Raw genomic sequence first — 19,971 nt, forward strand, 5'->3', positions numbered from 1 at the left:
ACTAGAAGATCATAAACCAGTGCTTAAAATCCTCCTGGTAACATGGCAGAGAGTCAGGAAGCCATTTTAGGCTGAGTATTTATTTTTCCAGGAATCCTTTGTCATCCCACTTGGCACAGACAAGTTGTCAGAAGCTCTCAAAAGTACTTTTGCAGAGTGAACTTTTGGGTCTTTAGTGTACAAAACTCTGTGACAAAAGCACACAGGATGAAATCCTGATCCCTAAGGCAGCCTGAAAGATTGTGGAGATTTTGGTTAATTGATTAAATGAAGTCAACCCAACAAAAGCTTTGGTGAGGACATCCCTAAAGCCTCTGAATGCTCATCACTTCCATGCTTCCCATTGGCACACACAGCTGAATCCTGCCCAAAATATTATCATCCCACATCAGAAATTGCAATTTAATATGTTTGTTCACTGTGTGGTTTTGCCTATTGCTTTTCCTATGGGGTGAAAAAGCCTTTTTGAGACTCAGAAGATAAAAATCTGCTTTTCTGGATCTTCCTTTAAATAAAGGATAAAACTGCTCACAAGTTAAAGGAGAGAATGTCTGTGGGATCCTGTTGCCAAAGTCACTTGTCAGTGCCCATATGAGTTACATGTTAGCTTGGTTTGAAATTCACATGAGAATATCATAGTTCAAAGAATAAAATCGAAATATTAATCAAAGTAGTGTTAAAGACAACGATAAAGCATTGAAAAGTGTGTTAGGTGCCTTTTCCAGCTTCAGCTACCACTTCTCTACATTTACCTTCTCTCTGCTTCTGAACTGACTTTGAAAGTAGTACCAAGGATTATTTTTTTTGATGATAATATTTTGGCACTCTATGGATTGAAGTTTAACTTTGCTGGGTGCAACAGCCTGGATTTGGTGCCTATAATTTCTTGTTGCTGAGGGGTATCGTCCTCAAACCACAACATAACATCTCTGAAATTCCTGTGGTGATGATGATGCTGGACATGGAGCAGGAGAGGCTTTGGGAAGCAGTTCTGAGCCACAGAAAGGTCAGTGCTGTTGCCTCTGTCTCTGTATTTCCTCTCCCTCACCAGCCCTGGATCCAGCGTGTCCCGACATTCCTCAGCGTTTTCCTTCTGAGAATGATGGTGGGAGGCTGGTTTGGGGTGGTGTGACCCTGGTATCCTGGAATAATTGGTCTAATTAGCCAGGAAACAACCCTACATTTAACCTCCATCCACAAGCCTTTGCTAGTTGTAACTTTTCTTTCAAAAGTTATCCCTTTTATCTCTGTAAATAAATTGTGATTATAAAACTCCAGGTGCCCTGCAGGTCACAAATTACCTTTGAGCTCCCTCAAGTGGCAGCGAAACCCTCGAGTTTGTAACAGAAATGCAGGAGGTTGTTACAGAAACTCTCAGGTTTGTAACAGAAACCCTCGAGTTTGTTGTACAGTCTGTTTCCCAAGGAAGCCTTGTAATTTAAAACCATGTTTTTCAGAGCAACCCGAGTAAAGTGAAAGAGCTGTCTGGATTTCACAGAATCTAAACCAGCACTTGAAAAGGTGCCCCACTAATTTAATAACACAGTTCTCTTTTGACAGGTCTCTGAAAAGACACATATTGAGTGAAAAGAAGCATTTTATACCCAGTAGGAGTTTTCAACTCGTTCACGACACAATTCCAGCATGTTTTGAGAAGTCATTTTGACCTTCTTCTGTGGTTCCTGATCAAATTGATTACAGAGTAGCTGGAAAGTGGACGTCTTGGTTCAGCATCTCAGGTAAAACTGAGCCCTTTCTGCCACCCTGAAAAGGAGAATAAATCCTTGGGCTTAAATCACTAGGATTTCTGCCTTGTTAAGAGTGTATTTGATTAAAAAAGAGTATATTTTAAATAAAAGTACTTGATGACGTACACACAGGAGTCAGGTCATCTTTGGTGCAAGAAGACAAAATTTGGTGGAGGATTGGCCCTTTTTACAGTGAATCAGTATCTTTTTCAAGGGTTTGGATAATATGGGAAGAAGCTTTTGGAGTAAACAGCTCAAGTAAAATGCCTTTGGAGAAGAGAAGGCTGTGTGGAGACCTCAGGGCAGCCTTCCAGTATCTGAAGGGGCTACAGGGAAGCTGGAGAGGGACTTCTGGTCAGGAATGGGAGTGACAGGGCAAGGGGCAATGAGTTCAAACTGAAAAGGAGTAGGTTTAGATGGGATATTGGGAAGGAATTCTCGGCTGAGAGGGTAGGCAGGCCCTGGCACAGGTTGCCCAGAGAAGCTGTGGCTGCCCCTGGATCCCTGGAAGTGTCCAAGGCCAGGTTGGAGCAACCTGGGACAGGGGAAGGTGTCCCTGCCCATGGCAGGGGAGGTTGGAATAGCAGCACCTTTAATGTCCCTCCAACCCCAACCAAAGTCTGTGATTCCATGACTTTAATATCCAACGGAAGGATAACGGGGCAGTTTCACGAGCTTTTGCGTTTCCCCGCATGTTTATCGTGGGCTTATTGCAGTCTGGACCTCAAAAACTTTCCCTTTTCATATATTTATTTGCTCATTCATTTGTCCATCCGTTAAATTACCCATTTATCTGTCTATACACTTATTTATTTATTAAATACTTATGTATTTATTTATTTATTTATTTATTTATTTATCTATTTATTTATTTATTTCAGTTCCCCTCCCGAAGGCCTCACCCCCGTCCCCGCTGCCACGGTAACCGCGCACGTGACGCGTGGCTCACGTGCCCCCGGTCACGTGACCGAGCAGCGATGGCGGCGGAGGAGCAGCGGGCGCTGCTGGACGGGGACGGGGATGGGGATGGGGACGGAGGTGGAGATGGAAATGGGGGATCCCCGGCGCCCCTCCGCACCCTGCCCGCCGCCTGCGACCCCCGCCGCCTCCCGCACCGCCTCATCGTGCTCTCCCTCATGTGCTTCCTCGGCTTCGGTGCGGGACTGGGGGGGGGGCTCGAGTTTGGGGTGCCAGGGTGGAGGAGGCTTGGATTTGGGGTTTGAGGTTGTGGCTCGGGTGTGGGGAGTGCTTGGGTGTGGGGGGCTCGAGTTTGGGGTGCCAGGGTTTGGGGGTGTCGAGCGTGGGGAGTTGGGTCGGGGTACCTCGGGTCTGGGGGTGCTTGGGGTGCTCAGGTGTGGGGTGCCGGGTGGGGGGGATGTCGAGTTTGGGGTTTAGGGTGGGCGTGCTCTGGTTTGGGGGGCTCGGAGTTTGGGGGGCTCAGGTTTAGGAAACCGGGGTTTTTGGGGGGCTTGGGTGTGGAGACTCGGATTTGGGGCGCCAGGGTGGGGGTACTCGAGTTTGGGATGCTTGGATTTGGGGTGAGGGGTGCTCAGGTCCGGGAGCTTGGGTGAGGGGTGCTCAGGTGCGAGGGACTTGGATTTGGAGTTCAGGGTAGGGGGTGCTTGGGTTTGTGGTTTTTGGGTTTGGGGTACTCGAGTGTGGGGGGCTTGGGTTTGGGGTGCTGGGATCTGGAGTTTGGGGTGTTGGGTTTGGGGAGTGTTCGGAGGCTTGAGGGGTGCTCGGGAGTGGGAGTGATGGTAATGTTTTAAATAAAATAAAAGTAGGTACAGGTCTGAACTCCAAGGCAGGGTTTGGGGAGTGCTGGGTTTGGGGTGCCTGGGCAGAGCTCTGAGCCATCCCTTCTCCTCCCAGGCAGCTACTTCTGCTACGACAACCCTGCAGCTCTGCAGACACAGGTTCAGAGGGTGAGTGACTGTCTGGGGGCTTAAAAGGGGCTTCTACAAATGAGAGACAGTGACCAGGAATTCCTGGCTGGGAGGGTGGGGAGGCCCTGGCACAGGTTGCCCAGAGAAGCTGTGGCTGCCCCATCCCTAGAAGTGTCCAAGGCCAGGTTGGAGCAACCTGGGCTAGTGGAAGGTGTCCCTGATGTTGAACAAAATGGATTTTAAGGCCCCCTCCAGCCCAAACCAATCTGGGATTCTGTGAAGTGGCCAGGTCAGAAAGTTCACTTGTTCCTGTGTGGTTGTGCTCGGATCCTTACTCTGTGTCCCTGCAATTGCCTTACAAGTAATCACTTCTTTTAATTCCCCCTCCATCCTGCAGGACATGAAGGTGAACACAGCCCAGTTCATGGCTCTCTATGCCTGGTATTCCTGGCCCAATGTGGTTCTTTGCTTCTTTGGAGGTTTTCTGATAGACAGAGTGTTTGGAATACGGTGAGTGTGAGGTTTGTGTCACTCCTGCTCCATGGTTTTGCCAAACCAAAAGTGCACGTGGCCTTTAGGCTTTATAATACAAAGGTTTTCTAAGTTATAATATATTTTTTTCCAGATGATTTAGGAATTTCCACCAGTATAAATGAGCTTCCTTCCCTTTATGGCTTGAATAAATTGGCTCCAAAAACACCAGGCTGTTCTCCCTGTTTTCTAAGGAAAATGTTGAGCTGTACAATTTATTACAGAGACCTTTTATTGTTGTTTCCCTGCTGTAGGTGTTTTATGGGAAAAAAAAAAGACTCCAGTTCTGCGTTAAGTGATTTTATTTCTCTTCCAGGTTGGGCACTATAATATTCAGCATCTTTGTGTGTGTTGGGCAGGTGAGTGCAAAGGATAATCTGAGTCTGCAGGGTGTGTTCATTAGACAGGTGAGGAGACCTGAAATGGGAGAGCTCTGAGTTGTATTGGCTTGAAAAATGAGTGAAATAATGAGAAAGAGCCAAATGTTTTATGTGTTTGATCTGAAACTACCATGTTAAGTATGATAAAGGTGATTTGAGCCCTAGAGGTGTTTTCTGAGTGCAGTCAAGGCTGGGCCAGGTTGGATATTGTGTTGCCAGCAGGATTTTGAATAAGGCAGAAGGAACAAAGCCAAAAAAAACCAGGAATAGGAAGTGGGTGTGAAGTCATTTTGCAGGTTTGGGAAGGGAGAAGCATTTTTGTTCCTGTTGAAGATAGTCCTGTTTTGTCCCATATTTAATGGCACGGTTATAATGTTTCCTCACATGTATGTTTGCAGGTGGTTTTTGCTCTGGGAGCTCTGTTTAACACTGTCTGGCTGATGGACATGGGCAGGTTCATATTTGGGTAAGTGTAGAAGAGCACATTTGTGCTCCCTGAGGTGAGGCCCATCTTTGTGTCCCACAAAACTGCTGCCAGGTTGACACTTGGAACCAAAATTGTTGCATTTTGAGGCCTCTGTGAAGCTGAGCCTCGGTGGCATTCCTGCTGTAACAAAGTTAGAAAACAAAAAATAGGACTTTGCAAGTCTTGCAGTTATAATCACTCCTAGAATACTTAAAATCCCTTATACTTTTAATTACTCTGAAGACAGTGCAGTTCTATTTGGAGTTTTGATTTGCCTTGCCTTGTGTCTGTGCATTAAATCAACCTGTACACACTAAAATTTCTCTGAAATTCGGTCACCTTGGGCCTACCAGCAGCTGATGGACCTTGGTGCTTTGCCTGCTGCAGTTCATGTGTTTCCTTTTGTCCTTCCTTCTTTTGTAGGATTGGTGGGGAGTCCTTGGCAGTGGCCCAGAACACCTATGCAGTGAGCTGGTTTAAAGGCAAGGAGTTAAACCTGGTGTTTGGGTTACAGCTCAGCATGGCCAGAGTTGTAAGTGTCCAACTGTGCCTTTAATTTATGGGATTGAAGGGCTGTGGGGTCATCAGGGCAGGGAGGCAGGTGGAAAACAGCATTCCTGATGCTCCCCAGGGAGTTGGAGTTATAAATGAAATGTAAACTGTTGAAGATTTGAGGTGAACAGACAAAGGAGACACAAGGTTAATGGGGTGTCTCAGAACCTGTCAGAAGGCTCGTGGTGATCTCAGGGTGGGACATGGACCTGCTGGAGGAGTCCAGAGGAGGCACCAGGATGATCAGAGGGATGGAGCTCCCTGAGGAAAGGCTGGGAGCGTTGGGATTGTTCAGCCTGGAGAAGAGAAGCTTCAGGGTGACCTGATTGTGGCCTTTCAGGACCTGAAGGGAGCCAACAAGAAAGATGGAGAGAGACAATTCACACAGGATGGAGGGACAGGACAAGGGGGAATGGCTTCCCACTGCCAGAGGGCAGGGTTAGATGGGATATTGGGAAGGAATCCTTCCTGTGAGGGTGGGGAGACCCTGGCACACATTTCCAGAGAGGTTGTGGATTCCTCATCCCTGGAAGTGTCCAAGGCCAGGTTGGATGGGGCTTGGAGCAACCTGGGCTAGTGGAAGGTGTCCCTGCCCATGGCAGTGCTGCATTTCCCCTGACTAGTTGCTCCTTGTCATATAAAATGTTGGCTTAACTGAGTGTAACTTGGAGCTCAGGGACTACTGCAAGCTGTGATGAATGATTTGAGGTGCTGCTCTAAGAAACTCCAATCTTTATGGCAGTTGTAGGATGGTTTTGTCCCCATTGCTGGTTCTGGTAGGAACTGGGTGACAGCATCTCAGCCTCATTTGGTTTGTTGTAATCACTGAAACAGCTGGTTTTATAGCTGGGTTTACACTGACAGACCAGCTGAGAGAGAAGAGTGGAGTTGTGCCTCTTTTTTGGGGTTCTTTTCAGCCCCCTGTCCTGTGCTGAAGCCCTGCAGATATTTTGTGTCACCAGGGTAAGGAGTGAGTTGGTCCCAGCTGGGCTGGTTCCTGTCCAGGCTGTTGATCCTCAGCAGTTCCCTCATCTGAGCTGTGCTGGAGTTCCCTGGTGTGAGCCCTGGGATTGCAGCCATTGCCTTCTCTGGGGGCAGGAGGAGGGGGGGAAAAAGTGCTTCTTCCTGGTGTCTGTGAGGTGGGAATCCTGTTTGCTCTGATATATTAAATTCAGCTCCATTTAGGAGCTGATGCACTGTGTGGTGGGTTTGATGGCACTTCTAAACTCCTCATGGAAACACTGTAATAGTTGGGTAACATTTAATTAGTGATGGTTTATTATTGTTACAGTGATTACTTTGTTACAAACCAGCAGGGAATAATTTCATCCTTGTTCCTGGTGTTTAAGTTCCCTGTTTAGCATCTTAACCTGTTCAATAAGCAATTCTGCCTGATGTTCCTTCTGAATTAATATAATTGTGAAATCAATTATTCCTCACCTGAGTCTGTTCTGCCCAGGGGAGCACAGTGAACATGAACATCATGGGATGGGTCTACTCAAGAGTTCAAGATCTCCTGGGTTACACTGGTCCCAGCACTCTGGGCTTGGCTCTGATGATAGGTCAGTAATATTTTTTGATTTTGGCTTCCTGAATTTGCCCTGCATGCATGTTGATGGTTTATTAACCACATGAAAGTAGGACAAGTATATTTGAGACTGGGGAGAGCAATTCAAATACTGTTCTATCCATGTTTCATATTCTTGTACTGAGTGTGTGGTTACTGCAGGTGTTAAATTAAAAATGTTGTGAGGAGGATCAGATCTTGTGTGTAGCTGTCTGATGTGTAAAAGTGGGATTTCAACAGCTTTTGGGTGTGTTCCTTTCCCTTAGAGTCAGGGTATGAGACCCTGGTGTTGGGAATAAGGCCTGGCCTAGTTTCTGTTGTGTTCTGTGCAGCTCAGGAGCTTGCCTGTGCTGAGTGGGTGTGGTGGTAAATGTTTTCAATAAAATAAATGTAGCTGCACATCTCTGCTCCAAGGCAGGTGTCTGTTTTACACCTTGTTCTTGGAACTGTTCAGGTGCTGAGCCTTGTACATGAGACAAGCTGGGGTTAAACGTTACAGATCTAACAAAAACTACACGATTTGGGCTTGAAAGCCAAATTACACTCGAGCTGTCAACTGACCATGTGGGGTTTCCCTCTTGCAGGGGGTGTCACCTGCCTCTTCTCCCTGACCTGTGCATTAATCCTGGCTTACCTGGACAGGAGAGCAGAGAAACTGCTTTGTAAGGAGCAAGGGAAAACAGGTGAGTGGTGGGGCTGGACCTGCCCTGGGCTTCAGTCTTCTGGAGCAGCCCCTTCCAGCTCCTCTGCACTCTGCAGGTTTGCATTTGGGGTAATCCATGGCTGCTGCTGAACATCTTCACTCTTATAATCATCATTTTTAGTTCATTTTTAACATCTTCACTGTTATAATTTTTGGTTCATTTTTAACATCTTCACTGTTGTAATCATAATTTTTGGTTCATTTTTAACATCTTCACTGTTATAATTTTTAGCTCATTTTTAACATCTTCACTGTTATAATTTTTAGTTCATTTTTAACATCTTCACTGTTATAATTTTTAGCTCATTTTTATGTCAGAGGGAAGTTTTACAGTTTTAAACACCAGTTTAACAGGCAGAAGTGCTGTCATCTGCTTTATTTTTAAAACTCAAGGTTCACACTGCTTGATCTGTGCCATTGCCACTGCTCCTTTGTTTTGGTGGGTTTGACCTTATTTCCTTTATAGATGTGGAAAAACACAGAGGAGCCCTTTTCTGTCAGTGTGTGGTGGTTTGAGTTTTCTATGTGGGACAATTTAGAGCATTTAAGAAAACCCCTAAATTTGAGATCCAACTAAGGGCATACCATGGAATCCCAGACTGTTTTGGGTTGGGAGGGACTTTAAAGCTCTTCTCCTTCCACCCCCTGCCCTGGGCAGGGACACCTTCCACAGCCCAGCTTGCTCCAAACCTCATCCAACCTGGATGAGGCTCCAGACAGGAGTTTTGGCAGCTGATCAAACATTTCCTTGACAAAGTATATTTAATTCTGCTGCATAAGACTTTCAGAGGTTTAATCCATCAGCTCAGTGGGGGAGAGACAGTTTGTTCTTGGCTTTGGCTCTGTTGACTTGTGTGTGAAGTGACTCCCACTGTGTAAACTGGGACAGGAGGGTGACAGGGATGTGCTTTAGGAGGGACTTGGGATCACCTGAGTGTTTATTAAGTGTGGATAATCCCAGATTTTGCCTATGCTGGCTGACACAGTGTTGTCTCTTGCAGGTGAAGTGATCAAGCTCACGGATGTGAAGGATTTCTCCTTGTCCTTGTGGCTCATATTTATCATCTGTGTCTGTTACTATGCAGCAGTTTTTCCTTTCATAGGACTTGGAAAGTAAGTGCCACTCACTTATCCAGCCATTCCCCTGGAATCTGGGCAGACTTTTAGCTAATTCCTTAAAAACTTGTCATTTTTCTGCTGAGCTTTGTGGGAAATGCCATTGCTGAACTCAAAAGCTTGAGGAATGTTTTATTTCCCGATTAAAACTAGACACAGATTTAAAACACGGTGTGAGTTTGGGGTGGCATTTGGTGTCCTGTGGAATTCCATCTGTAGTTATAAGCTCATGTCTCATTATTTGGGTTCCATGTTGGTTTTGTACTTTGGTTGTTTTCCTCAAAGTGTAATTTCTATGGTCCTTAAACAAAAATGTGTGGAGTCTGCTAAAAAGCTCCTAAATTCATTATAAATGAGAATCTGTGATATTTATGTCAAGGCTATATTTAATTGTCTTGTAAACTAGGTTCTTGTATCTTTGTCTATCTTAATATTTATTTCTTGTCCTTCAATTGTGCATTTTCCTAAATCTTTTTTTTTTTCTTCCTTCAGGGTTTTCTTTATTGAGAAATTCAGCTTCTCACCTCAAGAAGCAAGTGCAATTAACAGGTATGTTGGGGTTGATTTAAGCTGATTTAATAAGTAACACTGCCACTTTCTAGGGGTGCAGGATGGATCTTTGGGCCCTGAGCAGTGGGAGGAGGTTTGGGATCTCCTGGTGCATTTAAGTGGATAAATAGATTTCCCATGACCCAGGGAATAACTGAGAGGTGTGGGTATGTTTTTGTTGAAAAGTCTTAGATGTTCACACTGGAAAGAAAAAGCTCTTTCTGAAGGGTTTTATTTTGGTATTTAGTGATTCTTTTCTGAGTGATAAAAGCAGTTTAATAACAACACTAAATTTTTGTAGTTTGCGGATGAATTTGTGATGTGACAAAACCCCAACAAGAAAACACTTGCTGCTGTGTGATTCCCAGAGCTCTGAGGATGTCACTCCTTCCTTGGATGCTGAGTGTTTTCATGTGCTCAGACCTTTTGGGAATTCAGAATTCCCGAGTTGGTTGTTTGGGATTTTTTTTGGTGGGTTTTTTTTTTTCTCTTATGGCCTCACATGTAGCAGAGGAATTTGGTATTTTCTCTGGAATCATGTAACACCTGGAGCTACCATGACCAGAGAGTGCTCAGCTCTTTAATTTGTGTTTTTCTAGCATTGTGTACATCATCTCAGCCCCCATGTCCCCAGTCTTTGGCCTTCTGGTGGATAAACTTGGCAAGAACATCATCTGGGTTTTGTGTGCTGTGATAACCACACTGGCCTCTCACATCATGTTGGCTTTTACCTTCTGGAACCCCTGGATAGCAATGGTAACTGTTTCTTGGAGATTTATAGCTAAATGTGATAAAGCAAGCCATGGAGTTGATGCTGAATTATTGTGTGTGTTTTGAGGTGGAAAAGCCTGCTTACTCTTTAACTTAATTACTGTGCTACATGCTCAGTTTTCTCCTAAAACTTGCTATTTTATTATATTTCTGAAGCTTATTAATATTATTTAAACTGCCCCTGTGCTGTATTGGATCTGGCAAACCTCAATGCAAACCTTCATTACTGATTTCCCCTTCCTAGGGCAGCTTCCCTGAAAAATTGCTTGTGAATTGAGGTTTATGGTGCTCACCAGTGTCAGGGTTTAAAAACAGGGTCCTTGTTTTATCAGCTGTTTCTGTGGAGTTGCAGCATTAATCTTTTCCACTTTAATGCTAATTAATAGAGTCTTTAATGCTAATTAATAGAATTTAGTTTGTGGGTCACTCCTGGTCAAAGTTCTCTCTCCTTCTAAACGTGCATATTTATTCAGAGTGATATTATAAGTGTTGCTTGAGCTCTGGTTTTCACTTTTCGGAGAAGGGAAGACCAACGTGTTAATTTATGAGCACTTTGCAGCAGAAATGCATCTCATGTGACCCGTGTTTATTGTCCCTGTGTCCCCAGTGTCTGCTAGGAGTGTCCTATTCCCTGCTGGCCTGTGCCCTGTGGCCCATGGTGGCCTTTGTTGTCCCTGAGCACCAGCTGGGAACTGCCTATGGCTTGTGAGTACCTGAACTGGGGGGTCTGTGCCACTGGGGAACTCCAGAGGGGCACCAAGATCCCAGAGGGATGGAGAACCCTGAGGGAAGGCTGGGAGAGTTGGGATTGTTCAGCCTGGAAGAGTTTCAGGGTGACCTGATTGTGACCTTCCAGGACCTGAAGGGGCTACAAGAAACATGGAGAAAGACTATTTACAAGGGATGGTGTGACAGGACAATGGGAATGGCTTCAAACTGCCAGAGGGCAGGGGGAGATGGGATACTGGGAAGGAATTCTTGGTTGGGAGGGTGGGGAGGCCCTGGCCCAGGTTGTCCACAGAAGCTGTGGCTGCCCCATCCCTGGGAGTGTCCAAGGCCAGGTTGGAGCACCCTGGGCTAGTGGAAGGTGTCCCTGCCCATGGCAGGGGGGTTACACCAGATAACCTTTAAATTCCCTTCCCACCCAACCCATTCCATGATTCTCTGCAGTGACCCTGCCCCTGTACTCCTGAACCAGAGAATATTCAGCAGTTGTGACACATCAGTGGGTCCCAATTCCCCCAGTTTGTTGCAGTTCAAGAAGTCTGGTGCAGTTCAGGATGTGGGGGTGGGAGAGGCACAGAAACTTCTGCAAAACTCTGCAGTCACGTGCCAGACAAATGGGGGGAAGTTCATCTCCTTGGTAGTTCAGGGCCACCAAGGAATTTTCCCTAAAAAAATAAATCTCCCCCAAGTGCTGACCAAGCTGTGTTTGTGTTCAGCATGCAGTCCATCCAGAACCTGGGGCTGGCAGTGATTGCCATAGCAGCTGGAATGATCCTGGACACAAGAGGATACTTGTTTCTGGAAGTTTTCTTCAGTGCTTGTGTTTGCTGTAAGTATTAAACACTTTGAAAACAGATTCTGTGCATTCAGGAGGCTTTATTGAACTTTATTTCTTAATATTTCCTGTAAACCGGTGATAACTCCTCTCTTAAAGTTTCAGCTGGGGCAATAGTGAAAGTAACTCAAACTTAGTAAAGTGTTTTGTGGTTTCTCGAGGTGACCTGGTGTAATAGTTTGTGTTTCAAAAAAATGTAATAAAAGAGTAGACAAATAATACTTCCAAAGCTTATGTTTATGGTGGCTGTTTATTAATGTAACTAAAACTAAAACAATCCCTTCTGAATTACCAGATTCAGTGGGAATTTCAAAAGTAACTAAGAGATGCTGGTGGAAAAACCTCCTCTCAGTTACAACTACCATGAAAAATTTTAGTTGTTACTTGGGTGTAGGTCAAAGCTGTTCCTCTGTCCTTGTTGTACAGTTACTGTCAGCTAAAACTGTTCCTTTTCTGTTCCAGTGTCACTCATAGCTGTGGTCGTGCTGTATTTTGTGAATCACCTCACAGGTGAGTGTTTGCAGCTGCTTTTGGCATTTTTAATCATAATTCTGGAAGTTCTCAAGGGTACATGTCCCTTGGGCTCACTTGGACACTTTAAACCTTGGAATTCTGTGGAGGATACTTGGCAGGTTTTTCTTTATTAGGAAAAAAATCTCTATTTTTTTTTCTGATCAAGCTTGACTGTACCTGAATCTGTGAAGATAAAAACTGAGCTCTTTCCTTAGTTTGGGTCCCAACTTTGCTTATTCACATGATTAAGAACATGCTGCTCTTTCTGTTTACCTCAATTTATACTTTTGTAAAATCACTGCCCTGATTCCTGCAGTGCTCTGAGAACTCCTGGAGTGAGTTTTGATATCCAGGCTACCAAAAACGACCAGTCTGAAAGGTTTCAAGGTGCACATTTCTCCTCTTGCAGGTGGTGACCTCAACTGGTCTGCAAAGAAAAGGGAAAAACTGCAAAAAGCAGCTGCCTCTGAGTAAGTGTCAAACCCAAAAGATATCAGTGGCCTTATGAAATGTTTAACCTGAACAGGTGAAGTAGATCCCTGTCTGAAGTCAGTCCCTTTTGCTGTTGGGATTGGATGTTATTTTCTTTCTCACCAGCCAGGAGCAGGATTTCACGTTCCTGCCTGCTCTGAAGGAACATTTAGAGGAAGTGGCAGTAATCAGGTGTCCTTTCCTGGCACTCTTCCTTGCTATTTTCCTTTATTTCAGTGGCCTTCCAACTGAAATGGGTTGAAAAAATGTTGTATTTCTTGTTTAAAACTGTGCTTCATGTCTGTAGTGGGTACCTGAGCCAGGCAGCAGCAAACATCACCTGCCTTTAGTGTCAGGTTTAGCACAGACCAGTTTTAAAAGTGGCATCAAAAACTAGATCTCCCCTTAGAAGAAATGACAAAGCTGATCCAATCCATGGAATTCCAGCTGGTTGGATGAGAAGAACAAGGGATTTTTCTGTTGAAGTGCTTTCTGTTCTGCCCTAATTCACCTCAGCAGGTCTCAGATCTTGAAGCTGATTTGCTTTAATGTTGTTGGAATTCCTTACTTTTTAATAGGTAACTACAGCTCAGCTGCAGCTATTGTACATCACACAGTTTATATGTGTTTATATAATATATATATATTATGTTTGGTATGTTATTATATAATATATATGTTGTATTTGTCCCTGATTAATACTTTGCTAACAAGACAATGGATTTATGGACTTCTCTAAAACTGGACTGTGTAACTGTCCATATGGTGATACTTTAGTTAATCCCAAAATTCCCAAAGGAAGGTCTATCCAGGTGACTTGTGGGCTTTACCAGGCTTTTGTTTCTTGTTCTTTTCACACACCAATCTCAGGGAAAACTCGGGGAAACTAAAACCTGCAGAGTTTTCCAGCTTAGTTGTCGTGAGTCTCATCCTCCAGCCAAAAGCTTTTTAATACAAATCCAACAAAAATCCCCCAAAGCTTGGAATTCTGTGCCCAAACAGAGCTGCTTCCCACCCTGCCTGACCCAGGTAGGGGATGTGTGCAACAGCTCCAGGATTTCCTGGGAGTGCTGTGGGATTTACTGTCTTGGAACACAGTGTCGTCAGGACTCTCCAGCACTGAATTTTCTTGGTTTTCTTGATAAATACTTCCTTTTTTTCAGAAAAGAAAGTTGAATAGCAAATGGCATCCCGGAGTGGGGAACACTGCTCAGCTCCATGGCAGCTGGAAGAGTGCCAGTGTTTAGTTTGCACCCTGCACATAGTTCTGGGGGAAGATTATCCACCCTCTGGGGGGGGGTTACAGCAAATGCCTCCGTTTTTTAAGCTTTGTAACCAGTTTTAACTAATGCCAAATCATCTTTTAATTGGGTTTAGAGCCTTTTGCACTGTGTTGAAGCTCTGCCTTGGTGCTCTGCCATCCAAGACAAACACATTCATCTTAGGACATTTTCTATCAGACTTTCTGTGCTGCACATGTTGGTGGGGTGGAGATTTCTTCATAAAATGTTATTTTTCCTTGTGATTAAGCTCATCCAGAGCTTGGAAACGGGTCACTGTTGCTGCTTTTGTCACTGTCTTAATGCAAACCACTGTCTGAAGTGTATTTACAGCTTGGGGTCTGGTTCTCTTTAACACTCACGTGGAAAAAGAGCTACAAATGCTCTGGTCAAATTGCCTTTTTTTTTTTTTTAGGAGATTTAAGAACTCTGCAGGCTGCTGAGCAGTCTCTTATTGCCTTCTTGACAATTGATTCTGTTTGTATTGTAATCTTTATTTGACGGGGTGAAACTTGTTTAATAGCCAGTAAAAGCTGTTACAGAAGCTCACTGAGCACGTTGTAATCTGGGGAAAAAAAACCAGAAGGTTTCTCTTTCTACTGAAATCTTGGAGTCTGAATAAAAGGAAACTGCAGAAAACAGCCTCTCTCTTTCTTTATGTGGAATTGGAGTTACCCAGACAGATCTCAGTGTCATTTAATCTGATATTTAGATTAAAAATAGGTATTAAAAATAAACCTGCATCCACCAGGGTTTGCACTGCCAGTGCAAATGTCTTAAACCAGTTTTCTTTTCCAGAGCAGAAGAACAGGAGAGACTCAGACGTCAGAATGAAGATGACTTGGCTAAATTACTGCCAAAAGCTGATGACTTTAGTTTAAGGAATAAATACCTCTCCAGACTGGGAGCTCAGGTATCAATAACACAGCACAGGGGTTAGAAAGGAGGATTGAACAATGAGATCTTTATTTTAAGAACTTGGATGTTGTTTCCAAGAGCCAGCAAATCACCCTCTCCCTGCAATCCAGAAATAATAGTAATTAAACACCTCATGAAGGGAATGAACCAATGGCTGGCCAAGCAAATAAGTTGAGGAGCGACTTCTCGTGATCCATGATGTCTTAATTTTATTGTTTTGCAGCTCCCAGATAATGACTCCTCCTTTTTATCCACCCTGGCCCACAGAAGCGTGTTGAAATAGCAGCTTGTCCCTGTGGAAAATCAGGAATGCATCGAGTTTCCTGGGACACAACCCCCAGCAGGAGCAGGACGATGCTCCTGTGCCTTGCTGCAAGACTAGAGCCTAGTTTTAAACACCCAGCTTAAATCCTCCTGGCACTGGGGGTAATTAGCAGAGACCCTGATGAGGAACCATCTGGCTCTTTGCTGGAAGCCCTGAGAACCTCCTGCACCTCCTGCCTGTGAGCAGCAGCCAAGGCTGCACCTCTCTGGGGTCAGAAATGTGAAAATCTGATTTATCTGCTGTGAGGTGAGCCCTGGTGGAGCTGGGGCTTGTTCAGCCTCTCACCTGGGACACCTTTGCTACTCCTGGAAATGCTCTGGTTCATTTTTTCCTGTAGAAAAACAGGAGGAAAACCTCCCATTTTTGAGAGGAAACTCCCCAGTGCAGGGTTCCAGTTGAGGAAGAGCTACCTCTAGCAATAACCTCATGTGAGTCCTGAATAATGTGAAAACTGCTGGATTTTTAAGAGGCTCCGCCTAAAAACCTGTGAAAAGAGTGAAATGCAAGAACTGAATTTTGCTTCCAGTAGGAAAAGTTTCCAGTTCCGTGGTGAAACTCAGCCCTTTCCCATAGTTTCAGTGGAGGGCTCAGTGCTGAGCAGGGAGTTCCTGGGAGCTCCTCCAGGGTGCATTTTGCTTGGGTTTAATTACTCATCAAGGTAATTGGATAAGCTATTCCTAAACTGAGCTGATCTTGCCTTAGAAAGCAAGAGTGTGTGGCTTTGTGGAGGACAAGGTGTGCAGGGATGTGTTCCTTGGCTGATTCCAGCCACAAAATGCTCAGGAGCCTTTGGCAAATTGTTTGACTGCAGAGAAATAGTTTGAGGTAATAAAAATGTTACTTTATGTGTAGAACATGTGTTTCTTTTCCTGCAGTAATTTAAGCAGACCTGGAATTCGTGGCCTTAAGATTTTGTTTTAAGAGACTTTTCAGTGGAGATTCTTTTATGTTCTTTAAAAACTAAAATCATCTTCCCTGAAGGACTAAACCAGGAGTATTTTGGTTGATAATTCTGAATTCTGAGGGACAATTTAGGGAAACAAACAGCAGGTTGTGAACTTGCTGCTTGGGGGAAGTGGTGCCCTGACCTGTGCTGGTTTGTACTGGTGCTTTTTCGGCTCCCCCTGAGACCTGACCTCTGACAGCTCTGACATGGCTGGGACAGGTTGCTTTGTTTCCCTGGGGAATTCTGGGTCTTTTTTAATAAAAACCTGAAATGGACACTGGCACCTGTGTTTTCTGGACTGTTCAGGGGTGGGTTGTTGCCTTTGGTGGTTGGTGAGACCCACACAGGGATTTTCTGAGCAAACCCAACTCTTGCTTCCCCTGGGAGTGTGCAGAGTTTGAGGGACGTGGATCTTGGAGAACCAAAGGGAAAGGTTCCCCCACTGATGGGTTGATGCAATTTTCTTGGAGAAGGTGGGAATTAATTTCTTGTTCTTCTGTTGCTCTTCATCTCCCCGTTCCTAATTCTGAGTGTGGTTGTAGAACCCCTCTGCTGTCACCTGCAGGTCGATGTTTCACATGTGACACAACAGTAACCCTGGACTTAATGTTTTATTGAGCTTTATTTTCAGTTCCTAAATTCTGTTCCCTTGAGCATCCTGCTAAAATCCTGGGGTGGACTTCTGCAAATGGGGGAACTTCCCATGTGAGCTGCAAACCCCCTCCAGGCACGATCTGAGTGTGGAAAAGGGGTTTAGCCCTCCCTGGGTAGTGATGTAAATATTTTACTGATCTTACATATCTCAAAATCTCCTTGGCTTTGGAATTATTGCACCACTTCCTTCATAATCTGCTTTATGGATTAACTGGCAGCCAGTGCCCAAATGGCTGGGAGCACTTTTGGAAGTTGGGGGAGGTGGGTGAGATCGTGGTTGGGGGGGCAGAGGTGGGGAGGGACATTTATCCCTTCCCATTTATTTCCGTTTTCTGGGATATCTGTCACTAGAGGTCAGCACTGCAACGCTGCTGGGGAGGAAATGTTTTCTGGATCGGGATAAAGAGCCTTCGAGGATCCAACTGCTGGCACTTCAAGGATCCATTCTTCTGGCACTTCCTTACATGACTTGGCCCTGGCACAGGGAAGCTGTGGCTGCCCCATCCCTGGGAGTGTCCAAGGCCAGGCTGGAGCAACCTGGGCCAGTGGAAGGTGTCCCAGCCCATGGCAGGGGGTGGGACTGGATGAGCTTTAAGGTCCCTTCCAACCTAAACCATCCTGTGATTTTATGATTCCATGGAATAGGGTCCAGTTTTTGGAAAAAAAACCCCGTTTCCCGTATTTCTGTTGGATATTTTGGATGTTAACTCTGACCCAGCCCAGGGCAGAGCTCCCTGAAGTTGCTGCTGTCCCACCTGATGTGCCCACAGCCATTGTGTCGTCTCTTTGGTGGATGTGCAGCAAACTCTGACCCCTGGATTGGATGGAAAAGCCAAGACTGGTCAAAAATATCCTAAATTTTTCAGTCCAAGACCAAAGTTATGTCCTCCATGGAAAAACATTCTGTGTGCTCAGTGGTTTCTTACACACCCACCTGTGTATTCCAGCACAGGGAGCTCTACTGACCCCTCCCTGCCCAGGCCTTGCTGTTCCCATCACAAAACCTCCTTGGTTTTTGTAATGTCACTTTTTTTTGGAGCTCATTCCTTTGGCACAGCCCCTGGTGGGTTCCAGGAGGATGGAGAAGTTCCTGCTGCACAGAGTCCTGACCCCACCAGGTTGTTCCATCCCCAACCCCTCCATTCCCTTCAGCTGAACTGATTTCCAAGGTGGGTAAATTCTTGGTCTTCTGTTGTGTTGGGCCAGGGGAGGCTCAAGTTGGACATCAGGAGGAATTTCTCCCTGGAAGGGGTGGGCAGGCACTGGAAGGAGCTGCCCAGGGAGGTTTGGAGTCCCCATCCCTGGAGGTGTCCCAGGAAGGCCTGGACATGGCACTCAGTGCTCTGGGCTGGGGGACAAGGTGGGGATGGGGCACAGGGGGGACTTGGTGACCTTGGAGGACTTTTCCAGCCTCGGTGATCCTGGAATTCTGTGGTTATTCCATGTGTTACTGAGTGGTTTTGGGGTGCCTGGAGCAGCTTTGTCTGTCCCAACTGGAAGGTACCACTGGAGCAGCTCCATCTGGGTCCTGTAGCTGGAGCTGACCTTTGGAGAAAAACCTTCTCATCCCTTTAGGATTTGGGGCTGAAATCTCTTTGTGCTGCAAGCAAAAGGTGGGACCTTGCAGGAACCAGAAGGGAGGAAATAGTTCCTGTCCTGTTTCCTCTGCCCAGGGAAAAGCTGCTCTTCCTGGGGTTTTCATCAAGCATCTGTGGCTCTGTAAACAAGGGGCTGCTCCTCAAATTACTGAAGTGATGTTATTACAGTGCCTTAATTAATTGCCTTGTTTACATGTTGACAGAGCTCTATCTGTGCCTGGAAAGCAGCTGTGAATGGCAGGAATTCAGCCTGGAGCTCCCACAGTTCTGCTCTCACTGGGATGGTGAAAGAACAGGATGGGCCACTCCAAGTGGAGGTGAGGGAAGGAATGGGGCAGATCCATGGGAAAATCCCAGGTGTCACTTACATCCTAGTGGGAATTTGGTTAAATTACTTAACACTGAAGACTTAAGAACTTTTAAAATGAAATCTTCTTTATTCACAGCCCAGTGAATGTCTACAGGTGATCATGAGGTCTTTTTTTAAATATTATTTTTTATATATATCTCTCTATATATATTTTATAAATATTTATATATTTATGTTTGGTATATATTATATATGAATATATAATATATATATTTATGCTTTTAGATACATAGTTTTGGCATTTGGTTTGTGTGGTTTGTTGGGGTTTTTTTCCTAGCACAGCAGTAGGAACAAACCAGCTTAGATCTGCTGGGCAAGATGAGTTCTGTGGGGAAAATTGTGTCCTAAAATGCCTTCCTGGTATTCCCTGTTGGATTCTTCTGTGCCACGTGCTCTGGGATGGCCCTGCTGGAGCAGGTGGGACCTTCCAACCTCCCCCAGCCTGGGATTCTGTGGATCACAGTCGATGTGTTTGGGTAAATCAACCTGTTAACCCAAATTTTGGGGTGCCCCTCGTTGCCCATCCTGCATTTCAGACCCACCACGAGCACGAGATTAAAAGCACAACTTGACTTTCCAGCCTGTCAGGAGCTCTATTACTCCTAAGAGCTCCCTAAAGCAAATTTCCCAGTCTTTTTATCTAAAATCCACTTAGAGCAGTTTTTAGTGAGACTAGAGGTGATATCCCAGTGTATGAAATCTGTCAGCAGTGATGGATACACATCTGAGGAGCTGAGTGAAAACTGAAGCTGTGGCATTCCCAGGCTCCACTTAAATCCCAGAGCTCTGCATTTAGATGGATTTATTTCCCTGCCAGTGGATTCTGACATAAATACAGTGATATTTAATGTATTGACTGCCATGCCAATATTATTTTAAAGCTGACTCGAGGAAAAACCTCCCACTGTTGGTGCTGGAATGCAACACCTTGTTCTGCTGGAGGGGAAATCACATCAAATTCCCCTTTTGGAATGGCTCCTAAAATGAGGGACAGCAGAGCTCACCTGGCTTGGGGCATTCCATGTCCTGGAACTGTTTTGGGATTTTCAGGGAAGAGGGAGGCTGA

General features: G+C 45.2%; 1 protein-coding gene across 3 annotated transcripts; it reads left to right on the forward strand.

Annotated features, from left to right (window-relative positions):
* Nucleotides 1-2,701: 2,701 nt before the first annotated feature.
* On the forward strand, nucleotides 2,702-16,566 carry MFSD1 (major facilitator superfamily domain containing 1). 3 transcript variants are annotated; one of them, XM_032698167.1, is made up of 17 exons: nucleotides 2,702-2,903; nucleotides 3,621-3,673; nucleotides 4,032-4,144; nucleotides 4,482-4,524; nucleotides 4,944-5,011; nucleotides 5,435-5,543; nucleotides 7,023-7,125; nucleotides 7,715-7,813; nucleotides 8,835-8,946; nucleotides 9,442-9,498; nucleotides 10,098-10,254; nucleotides 10,877-10,974; nucleotides 11,712-11,824; nucleotides 12,293-12,340; nucleotides 12,753-12,813; nucleotides 14,893-15,007; nucleotides 15,236-16,566. In XM_032698167.1, the coding sequence occupies exons 1-17, from the start codon at nucleotides 2,726-2,728 to the stop codon at nucleotides 15,293-15,295; spliced, it is 1,587 nt and encodes a 528-aa protein (XP_032554058.1). In that variant the 5' UTR covers nucleotides 2,702-2,725; the 3' UTR covers nucleotides 15,296-16,566. The 3 variants fall into 3 exon arrangements, with proteins under 3 accessions (XP_032554058.1, XP_032554059.1, XP_032554060.1); XM_032698168.1 differs by lacking the exons at nucleotides 14,893-15,007; nucleotides 15,236-16,566 and adding an exon at nucleotides 13,978-14,735 and having other exon boundaries at nucleotides 2,703-2,903; XM_032698169.1 differs by lacking the exons at nucleotides 14,893-15,007; nucleotides 15,236-16,566 and having other exon boundaries at nucleotides 2,703-2,903; nucleotides 12,753-12,817.
* The last annotated feature ends 3,405 nt before the right edge of the window (nucleotides 16,567-19,971 follow it).

The sequence above is a fragment of the Chiroxiphia lanceolata genome, chromosome 10, assembly GCF_009829145.1.
Source record: "Chiroxiphia lanceolata isolate bChiLan1 chromosome 10, bChiLan1.pri, whole genome shotgun sequence".
Taxonomy (NCBI): Eukaryota; Metazoa; Chordata; class Aves; order Passeriformes; family Pipridae; genus Chiroxiphia; species Chiroxiphia lanceolata.